The sequence below is a fragment of the Coregonus clupeaformis genome, unplaced genomic scaffold (genome assembly GCF_020615455.1).
Source record: "Coregonus clupeaformis isolate EN_2021a unplaced genomic scaffold, ASM2061545v1 scaf2539, whole genome shotgun sequence".
Lineage (NCBI taxonomy): Eukaryota > Metazoa > Chordata > Actinopteri > Salmoniformes > Salmonidae > Coregonus > Coregonus clupeaformis.
In genome coordinates, this window is record NW_025535993.1 from 58255 (window position 1) to 70047 (window position 11793).

General features: G+C 41.6%; 1 protein-coding gene across 1 annotated transcript; it reads right to left on the bottom strand.

The window, feature by feature from the left end:
* Positions 1-9421: 9421 nt before the first annotated feature.
* Positions 9422-11473, bottom strand: LOC123488881 (transmembrane protein 104-like). The gene has a single exon (XM_045219621.1). It carries the CDS (start codon positions 10936-10938, stop codon positions 10075-10077), a length of 864 nt encoding a protein of 287 aa, XP_045075556.1. The 5' UTR covers positions 10939-11473; the 3' UTR covers positions 9422-10074.
* Between the last annotated feature and the right edge of the window lie 320 nt (positions 11474-11793).

An 11793-nucleotide genomic window follows, 5' to 3' on the forward strand; every position in this document is an offset into this window, starting at 1 on the left:
AAACCAAGCTGCTTACCTATTGCAGATTCAGTCTTCCCAGCCTGGTGCAGGTCTACAATTTTGTTTCTGGTGTCCTTTGACAGCTCTTTGGTCTTGGCCATAGTGGAGTTTGGAGTGTGACTGTTTGAGGTTGTGGACAGGTGTCTTTTATACTGATAACAAGTTCAAACAGGTGCCAGTAATACAGGTAACGAGTGGAGGACAGAGGAGCCTCTTAAAGAAGTTGTTACAGGTCTGTGAGAGCCAGAAATCTTGCTTGTTTGTAGGTGACCAAATACTTATTTTCCACCATAATTTGCAAATAAATTCATAAAAATCCTACAATGTGATTTTCTGGATTTTTTTTCCTCAATTTTTCTGTCATAGTTGACGTGTACCTATGATGAAAATTACAGGCATCTCTCATCTTTTTAAGTGGGAGAACTTGCACAATTGGTGGCTGACTAAATACTTTTTTTCCCCACTGTATATATATATATATATATATATATATAGAGAGAGAGAGAGAGAGAGAGAGAGAGAGAGAGAGAAAAAATAGCCTTATCGCCCAGATCAAAATCACACACCTCCACCCCCTCTTACCAGCTCCCACCTCCTCCTCCCCTCCTCTCATCTAAAATCTAGTATCAGTTTTTTTGGTGAGGGAGAGGACCGCACTAACTGTAAGGAGCCAATCGATTGGTCAAATGTCTAAACCAAAACCACAGAAGTTTGTAGTCAGCAACAGGGGGTTACTGTGTTTTATTATGCACTATTAAGCTTATGGCTTAAGAGTGAGAGCTAAGGGAATAGGGGTTTAAGATAAATCTTTATTCTAAAGAAAATATTGATGCAATCAGACAGTAACTAAGACTCCCATAGAAATCATCTTGACTAGGCATTACGTTGATAAATGGGCTCGCCAAGATAAACCGATTTAAAAACGTTTTTTAAACATTAAAAACACACATTGGGGTAAATCTGGGACATGAGACAATTATATGGAAATAATACAGGTTTGCCAGCTTCTGCGGATTGATAACTGACTGTTTACACACTGTCCCAAGGATCTAGACAAGTACACTCCTGACACTGTAGCGAGAGTCAACACCAGCCAGCCAGCCCCGTCCATGGTGTTTGCTCACTCACTGTGATCCTCAGCGAGAAACCCTTGTGATTCCTGGGTAAATACGGCAGATTGAGAGCCTGGTCCGGGCTGAGGCTGGGCCAACATGCTGTCAACATGGAGCTATGCAAACACGCAACAAGACAGAGAGTAGGGCTCCGCGTGTCAGGTCTACAGTATGATTGCATGTCTGCATCCTGACTGGGACCTTGCCTAGTGCTACCCCACCTAAACACTGAACTCTAGGTGACTGATACCTAACCAGACAGATCACCCTCTACTAGGACACCCCTGAGTGGACACTGTCAGTGTTGTACTGTAGGGGCGGAGAAAGGGTAAGAGGTGTGTATGGACTGGAGAAACTCATGTCATGTCACAGCCGATTTCATGCCATTGAGAGTGTGTTAACCAGACAGGTGGCAAGACTTCCCCCGATTAGACAGCAGTGAGATAGGAGACAGCAGACAGGAGTCACCTGCTCTAGCCACCTGTGTCCTGACTCCTGAATGGGTGTAATGGTACATAAAGATATCATCATGTGGTCTGTCTGTCACTCAGACAGAACACATTTTCTACTTAAAATGTTCCCAAATATCAGATATTTCTCTATATGCAGTATTCCGGGCATGGATTAAACATCAATTTGAAACTCTCTACAGCCCAGCATGAGATAAGCTGTATTCCATCTACAGTCCGTTACGATGCTGCTTTTGAGGAAGCAGTGCAGACCGAATGAATACTGAGTATTAGGACAGTAGGCTGATAAAGGTGATTGATGATGAACAGCTGAAGGGTAAGGCAGATCACACAGACTCCTTAACATCCTTAAAACTTAAGCAATATAGACTTAAGTAAATGGTATTTGTGTTCCACTGTGAGTCCTGTAATGGTCATAAATCAACCATTGACACGTTTTCCAGACAGTGGCTCCTCTAGAATATTCAACCAGTGCTGGCTTCCTACCTATCAATGGAGAAAGAAAAAGGGAGAGCAATTTAAAAACAATTGAAGACAGGTAGCTGGAGAGGAGGGGTCATTTAGTTGGAGCCTATTATCTCTACTATCGATGTCTGTCTCTTCCCTTCCCAACGCTAGCCAATAAGACACTGAGAGCTTTTCACCACGCAGTGCTTGGCCACTGTCCCTAAAACACTTCTTCCAGTGTGACTTTAATCTCTCCCACAGACTTCCATTAAAACCACAGACTACTAAGGAGGCTCACATTGACACATACTGCATGTCATGAAAAATGTATCACTCTAGTAATTAATATCCACTTTAGGAATTAAACTGTCTGTATTAAAAACTGAACTATCATAGGTTCTAATGCCCTGATAACCTATGGCCAGAATAACAAGAGTGTAGCATTTAGAGAATAAGGGACCTTCTAGCCTTCAGCACCCTCTTGTTAGACTAGTTTTCCTTTTATTACTTTACAGTATTTAACAAATTACAATCCAACTGTGCAACAACTGTTACTACTGCTTTCTCTTTAATGACTTCCTCTGCTATGTCGGTTTGGGCACCTCTCCCTAATACAATCCCTAGAATAAGCCTCTCTAGCCTGGCATTGCCAGGTTGATCACATCCTCTTTTCCCCCAGGGTGTGGAGGAGAGAGAAATAAGGAGAGGGGAGGGAGGACAGAAGGTGTCCACTGATAAAGAGCAGGTGGTACCCTCCTTTGTGACTCAGGGCTGCAGCAGTTCCAGTAGCAGAGAGCCCTGCCTCATGCTTCCCTGTGCTACGTACCTGGCACCCAGAATCATGCCCTGCCTCATGCTTCCCTGTGCTACCTACCTGGCACCCAGAATCATGCCCTGCCTCATGCTTCCCTGTGCTACCTACCTGGCACCCAGAATCATGCCCTGCCTCATGCTTCCCTGTGCTACCTACCTGGCACCCAGAATCATGCCCTGCCTCATGCTTCCCTGTGCTACCTACCTGGCACCCAGAATCATGCCCTGCCTCATGCTTCCCTGTGCTACCTACCTGGCACCCAGAATCATGCCCTGCCTCATGCTTCCCTGTGCTACCTACCTGGCACCCAGAATCATCCCCTGCCTCATGCTTCCCTGTGCTACCTACCTGGCACCCAGAATCATGCCCTGCCTGCTGCTCTCTATCAAAGCTGGTTAAGACAGCAGATACATGATCAATGGGCTGCTCTCCCACATCAAAACCACCATGATCAAAGACTACAGCACAAAATTAATTTCAGTGATGAAGATTGTGATGTGGATGAACACACAGTGGAATCAGTGAACAGCAAAGGGTACTGTATGGTCAGCTCAGTGGAATAGACATTGTCAATCAGCATGGATCAGGGGATCAGTTTGAGCCAGCCAGTTGAAGAATCACTAATGCAGATCACATAATGAGTAGTGGCAAATACAGACAACTCTTCTGTAGGCCTACTGTGTCTGTGGATGAGTCATTATATTGTTAACTGAGCCAGCCAAGGTATTGGGAATGGTCTACTTTCTAACTAACCACGTGTCACTGGCCCTGTGCTGGGGGAGTACTGATGAGGCCAACCAGGTCAGTGAAAAATCCTAATTTGATCCAATTAAAGCAGTGCAGTCAAATTCAGTAACACCCCATACCCTCTTCCTTCCCCTCTTCCCCTCTCCATCCAAACATGGTCTAAATCATGAAGAAATTAAATAAACTGTGAATAAATTAACCCAAGCAAAGTTTTAATTTCCAATTACAGCTCTACCCCCAAACACACACCCACATACAGTGCCTTCAGAAAGTATTCACAGCCCTTGACTTTTTCCATATTTTGTTGCGTTACAAAGTGGGATTAAAATTGATTTAATTGTATTTATTTTCAACGATCTACACAAAATACTCTGTAATGTCAAAGCGGAAGAAAAATTCTAACATTTGTAAAACATTAATGAAAAATAAAACACTAATATATCTTCATTAGATAAGAATTCAACTCACTGAGTCAATACGTTAGTCACCTTTGGCAGCGAATACAGCTGTGAGTCTTTCTGGGTAAGTCTCTAAGAGCTTTCCACACCTGGATTGTACAACATTTGCCCATTATTCTTTCCAAAATGTCAAATTGGTTGTTAATCATTGCTAGACAACCATTTTCCGGTTTGGCCATAGATTGTCAAGCAGACTTAAGTCAAAACTGTAACTCGGCCACTCAGAAACATTCACTGTCTTCTTGGTAAGCAACTCCAGTGTAGATTTGGCCTTGTGTTTTAGGTTATTGTCCTGCTGAAAGGTGAATTCATCTCCCAGTGTCTGGTGGAAAGCAGGTTTTACTCTTTACAAGCATACATAACATGATGCAGCCACCACTATGCTTGAAAATATGGAGAGTGGTACTCAGTAATGTGTTGTATTGGATTTACCCCAAACATAACACTTTGTATTCAGGACAAAAACGTAATTTCTTTGCAGTATTACTTTAGTGCCTTGTTTTGCATGTTCTGGAATATTTTTATTCTGTACATGCTTCCTTCTTTTCACTCTGTCAATAAGGTTAGTATTGTGGAGATACTACAATGTTGTTGATCCATCCTCAGTTTTCTCCTATCACAGCCATTAAACTGTTACCATTGGCCTCATGGTGAAATCCCTGAGCGTTTTTTTCCCCTCTCCGGCAACGAGTTAAGAAGGACATCTGTATCTTTGTAGTGACAGGGTGTATTGATACACCATCCAAAGTATAATTAATAACTTCACTATGCTCAAAGGTATAATCAATGTCTGCTATCTACCAATAGGTGCCCTTCTTTGCAAGGCATTGGAAAACCTCCATGGTCTTTGTGGTTGAATCTGTGTTTGAAATTCACTGCTCGACTGAGGGACCTTACAGACAATTGTGTGTGGGGTACAGAGATGAGGTTGTCATTCAAAAAATAATATTAAACACTATTTTTGCTACTTATTATGTGACTTTTTAAGCAACATTTTTCTCCTGAACTTATTTAGGCTTGCCATAACAAAGGGGTTGAATACTGACTCAAGACATTTCAGCTTTTCATTTATTAATTCATTTGTAAAAATGTCAATAAACATAATTCCATTCTTACATTATGGGGTATTGTGTGCTGGCCAGTGACAAAAAATCTAAATTTAAATTTAGGCTGTAACACAACAAAATGTGGAAAAAGTCAAGGGGCGCGAATACTTTCTGAAGGCACTGTACATAAAAGGCCAGAGGGTGAATTAAATTACGCTGTCGCAGCCCTGTCAAGATTGAAATTCAGCAGGAAGGTTTATTATGACCATAAAAAGAGGGATCTGTTATGTCACTGACAAAAAACTATTGAGGATCTTCACGTGAGACAGGGAGTGAAAAAAACCATTAAGTGATGCCAGGAGCCTGGAGAGCACACACACCGTCCAATGACGCAGTCTTCCCAAACGCCACATAAAGCCACATGACAGGAAATAGATGACAGCGATAAAAATGACAACAGTTACAGCAAAAACACTTTTAACCAGTGATTCATGCATTCTAAACAGTGATCTGAATATGAAAAAGTAAACGGATTAACTTCTTAATAGCATTGTAAGGGATAGTTTGACAGTTGAATTTTGTCAAAACCAGGCCTTTCAAATTGGAAATGTTTCAAACCCTCATCATCAAAGGGTTTCTAACGGAACATTATTGGTCTTTTGAAACAGGAAGTGAAATGTAAGTACAAATTAATGTTTATTGAGAACAGAACTTCACCATCAAAGAGCTCATTTCAAAGATATGTTATTTAATTAAGGTTCAAAAGGTCCAGACAAACAAAACGCTTTTATTTCCTTTGTGAAACAGAAACATAGGAATCGTACAACTGAAAACATTTAGACTGAGCATTGATTTAATTCACATACAGGCAAAATCATTGAAAACCATTATGAAAACCATTGTTAAAAAATAGCAATTGTTGAACTTGTGCAACACAGTGAATTAAAGGTACTAAATGTAACAACTCAACAATGAACTGTCTCTTGTCAAATTGACTTGTCCGTTGTTGAATTGACAATAAGAGATTTGCTAGCCTCAGTCAATTAGACATAGTGCTGAGCGATTAACCGAAATGTCGGTTATCTTTCAGTTTTTAAACAACTTATTAACCAACCTTTGTTCAATTATTTTAATTTCATTTCGTTCAGTTTTTTTCTGTGAGCTCAATGTGCATTTTCTTACTGCAATTTCTCTAGAGATAAATCAGATCAAGCCCAAACTGTGCGATGTAGTAAGGAGTTGTAGTCTCCAACAGGCTAATATTCTACATAGTTAATTACCACGTTTTCTGCGCTAAACTACAATGACCATAATTCATTGTGCGCCTACTTGTCCGGAGACTGAGAGAATAAATTAAAATGTGCGATGAGAGGGATAGCGAGCAGTTGCTTCGCGAGGCACCTCTACCTGAAAATACATAATCTAAGTGATTGATAGTTGGTATTCAGCAGTCATAAAAGTATGCCTTATTTACTTTGAAGAACTACTAAAATAGTGATTTTGTCAGACAGCATAAGCAGCAGCTCTATATAGATGATATGACTTGGAATGAAACAAAGTAATCAAATAAAACTAATGTAATATACATGACTGAAATGTTATTAAAGTAAAGGAATGTGAATAAATGGTTGTAAATGGTTAATAAGTGATAAGCAGTAATGGTCAGTCACTACCATCATGGGACTTTTATTGTTTTATTCTGTGTTGTTACAGCATTCAACCCACCTAATGCATAGTGCATTTAATGTTTTTTTTAAAGTATCGAAACCGAACCAACCTCAAAAAGCCGAAAAAATCGCTCAGAACTAATTTGACAACAGCAGGTCCGTCTTTTGTTGGCCAATAAGAAGGCTGCACCATTAGAATGCAATTTTGTGTGGGCCCAATAAAAACATTTAGGAAAAATATATTGCGAAACACTATCATTCCACTATTAATGTTGATATATTAAGGAAATGTTCTGAAATTACAATGTTAATATTACATATAGCTCCTTTAATATTGCAAGATTGTCTCAAAGTCACAAAGACAAGAGGCGAACCCACACTTTAGAAGACAAGGATTTCCCAGTTTATTTTGAGGAGATATTGGTTGTCAGTTAAATGAAGTGGCTTACATGCAGATCATATTTGACAGGCTGCTTAAAACAAAACACAGTCAGGAAAAACAACACAGTCAACACATTAATGGAAACAATAACCCCGGGAAAAAGGCACATTTCACAACTCCAAACAATATTCATCAGACATACACATTTAAACTCTTTTCAAAGTGACACATACACTGACACACACAAAACATACACACGTATACACACACAGACAAACACACACTCTCAGAAACAGTAAATATTCGCTTGAAATCTTACTTCCCCAACCCAGTTCAAAACATATTGCACATTTGTATTGAAAAGAAGAAGAGGATAAAGAAGAAGAGCAACTATCACCATCACAATGTGGGAGCCTTAAAGGAACAACTGACTACTGGCTGCAGAATGTTGGAAGGAGCTGCATGCAGAAATGTAATGTATACCACTGGAGGCTGGTGGGAGGAGCTATAGGAGGACGGGCTCATTGTAATGGCTGGAATGGAATAAATGGAACGGTATCAAACACAAACATATGGAAACCATGTTTGACTCTGTTCCTTTTATGCCATTACAATGAGCCCGTCTTCCTATAGATCCTCCCACCAGCCTCCACTGATGTATACTATAATTACCAGAAGGAACCCAATATTGAAGAGAAGGAACACAAGATTGAGAGAAGCAGTGTTACAGAAATAGTCAGCACTCTTTCTTTTCTGTCCTAACACAGTATCACTGCACACAACACCAACAACATGCAGAGGTATCTCATTCAATAGTCCTCAACAATACCCTACTGCCATCAATATGCTACAATGCATGACTATTAGTCTAATGCCTTTTAAATAGTGTCATGCTGTATATATTGATGGGTTAAGAATACCATTGAAGACTGTTAGATTAGTATTAGATAAATACCATACTTATCTACCCTTATAATCAACCCTTATAAACATCTTCATGATAAACAGTTTGCAAAAGTCTATGTTAAACACACAAAAGGTAAAACTTAAGGCAATTATGTGCAAACTTGTGCAATGTTGCGGGTGCAAACCGTGAATGGTAATAAGTATTCCCCTTTTTGACCAGGAGTGTGCTCATGACAGGCAGCTAACGATACACTTGAGCTATTACTGTGCTACAACCACTTACATCTAAAAGATAAATACTGTTCTAAATGTGCCCGTGTAGTATGGAACCCTACACCACAAAACATTTACATTCCCCAACAATACTGTTGAAGCTTCACCAACGTATGACTCCTGTAGTTGGGCTCCAAACTTGATGACTATAATGGGACATAATATATATATGCTATAGAGCAGATATATATATATATATATATGAGTGTAGAACCAGAGGACATGACAATGAGGAGACAGAAGCGGACATTAGCATGAGCAGAGCTCGGGGCGAAGAGGCTGTTCCCACATGCCTGGAAGTAAAATCTAATTAGTAGATCAAACTGAGCTACCAGGAAACTGTAATAAAACCTCAAGTAAAGAGCTGACAACAAATCAGCCAGCTGAGAAATTCTCGTTACGATTGAACATGAGACAGATGGTATGAGCAAACCAGTGATTGCAAAAAGAGATATAATGAGACTACCGTAGAGGCGTCTTAGTGGGCACAGTAGGCACCGTACCAGTTAGCTCCTGATGATGTAGCCAAGATAAACCTTCCTGTGTCCATTGATAACTTTCTGGGGTCAAAGTTCAACAAAGAGCAGTCAGGTGCTGACATGGAGCTGATGAAGGGCTGATGATTTGATGGTGAACAGTAAAACATGAGGGTGGTATGTGTAGATCAGTCTCCTGATGACCAGAGACTGAGCTCTTCCACAGGCCCATCAGTCAGGGATCTGTCATGGACAAAGGTTCCTTGTTCACGGGGAAGATGAAGAGAACTAGAGCCACCAATGAGGAATGTAAAAATGTCAGCCATAATAAACTGATTATCGCTGATTCATTTAGCACGCTTTTTTTTTTTTTTACCATGCCAAGTTCATTTTTTCCTCCACTGAGCTCTCTCAATAGTTTTAGCATATTCTGTCTTTAGCCATGTTTAGCTAGAACACTGTTTCTGAAGGTCCAGAGGAACACTGACTCCTCCCTGTTCTATCCTTCCTTCCCTCAGTTGTTATTTGGGATTTAAATGAGGCATTTGGAAACAAGGGACAAAAAGACAAAATGGCTACCATTCGCTGTCTCGTTGACCAGCTCTTTGTATATGCTTTTTAAAAAACAGTGCTGTTGTGTAGTGCAATGCCTTGCTAATACGGTCTTTGATTGTCCAGCTTGTATTTTTATACAGAGGGACACTGGAACAGAGTGAACCAGGTCCTCTTCCTTTTCCTTTTGTTGCTACATACGGTAGCACCTTTCATACTGGACTATAATCACTAGATATTTGGTCCCTGATATGTACCTATTGATTCTTGAAGAATATAACTTATAAATGCCACATCCGCTTTGTTCAACTCTCAAACCCCATCAGAACCTAGAATATAAGCTTGTTGTTCTCTAATGTTTGTAAACAAAGTAAATGTAAATAAACACTATATACCCTCAAAACATGGTTAAAACTATAATTTGAATATCTGGATGGCTATTCCTTGCATGCATAGCTCTGTCTATGAATTTGATAACGGTTTACATTTACATAATGGCCCCATCCTCTAGCTTTTTACCGAAACAGGGGCGGGGAGGATACTTTATAATTGTTTCAACTGCTGATTACCGCTTTAATTACAAGGGTTTCCCATGCTACAAGAGCGGCATAAAAAGGCACACCGTCCGAACTGTACCAAGTTCTGTAAGGCCTCAGATAGAGAAAACGTAGAAATACAAGACACCCACACAGAGAAACCCGTGTTTCACAGTCAGTCAGTGTCCTCATTTCTTGGTGTCCTCCAGGATGATGTTGGCTGTGACAAACATGAGGCAGAAGGTAGCCCACACCACTACGAACCACACCCAGAAAGTGTGGCGGAACGGGGACTGGTGCTTGTTGACCTCGTCCGTGCCCAGCATGGGCTCCAGGTGGCGCCGGCCGAAGTACACCAGCAGGGCGGGGATGACGTACTGAATGCCCGTGCCAGCGTAGGCACCCGTGATGCCCACCAGGGACTCCAGGTTGTGGGTGCAGAAGGCCACGATGATGGGCGGCACCAGGGTGATGAGGGGGAAGACGATGCGGTCCACCACCCAGGGGTAGGTGCCCCCGTCACGGTGGAAGAGGGTCTTCCAGTTGTTGCGCAGCGTGACTGCGATGATGGGGAAGTTGGTGCTGATGGTGAAGACGGGGAAGAGGCCCAGGAAGTAGCGCAGCGCGGCGATGTCCAGCACGTCACAGTTGTCTGTGAAGTTGAGGGTGTACATGTCGTGCAGCAGGGAGCTGTCGAAGCAGAAGATGGCTGTGAAGGAGAGCAGGCCGTAGAAGCCAAGGATGAGGACATAGTCACACACCACCAGGGTTCCCACACGCCTCTTATCAGAGATGGGCGTCACCAGGGAGGGCAGGGAGTGCTGGCACATGAAGGAGTAGACACACACTCCAAACAGGTTTGGCACCCCAGAGATCTGGGCCATACGGGGGTGGCCTTCGCCCCGGCCTTTACCAATACGGATCAGAGCCAGGATGATCATCATGGTGAACGCTGAAAGACACAGGGGAAAACAGCGGGTACTGGAGTTAAGAAATGTGACAACACCAAAACAAACAAGTAGTGTGTGTGTGCAACATTTCAAAGGTAACATCAGCTCCCACAGAGGGTCTGTTAAAGCCTCATGCAGTTTAAATCAATGATCCCTTGAGGCTATCTACTAGGAGGAGTTGAAAGTGTAGCTTTTATGTTAAAAGAAAGCTCAAATGTCCTTTCATTTGACAATTTAGACCAAACCAAACCCATATTTTACTTGGGTAAAGTATAATATTCAATGTAAAAAGTTAATTAAATTGTAAGCTAAATATTGGCCAAGTCTATAATATACCTACATCATGTCATGACAACTGTAATAGGATTGGCCGAGTAAAGAAATGACATGATGAGCCATTTAAGAATACAGTTAATACAGATAAATTTTTATGACATTCGATTTCGGGTCACCGGGTTCACATTATTGAATATTTCTGATGCCAACTTGTGATCCGGTGCATGCCAACTAGGCAAAGCTACACGCTGCTTTACCCCTGAATGCTTTTGATGGGTTCAGATATTGCATCATCCCAGAGGTCAGATTAGGGCCAAACCCCTGGAACGATCCCTTTATGTAGCCCTCCCCTAATCCACCCCACCCTTCATAGGCCCCGTGTAGCTCAGTTGGTAGAGCTTGGCGCTTGCAACGCCAGGGTTGTGGGTTCGATTCCCACGGGGCACCAGTATGAAAATGTATGCACTCACTAACTGTAAGTCGCTCTGGATAAGACTGTCTGCTAAATGACTAAAATGTAAATGTAAAATTATAGCACCACTGTTTTTAAAAATACCTTTTAAAGGGCAAGCCTTCTACCATTGCTAATCTGAAAGAGATTAATGCTGACAAGGTAAGATCATTTAGGCCCTAATGGGCTGTGGGAGAGTGCTGAGCTGGCCAGGACGGACACATAACTCA

What these genes read in the sequence shown, in the direction of transcription:
- LOC123488881 (XM_045219621.1), bottom strand. Translation starts at nt 10,938, where the DNA reads ATGTTACCTTTGAAATGTTGCACACACACACTACTTGTTTGTTTTGGT.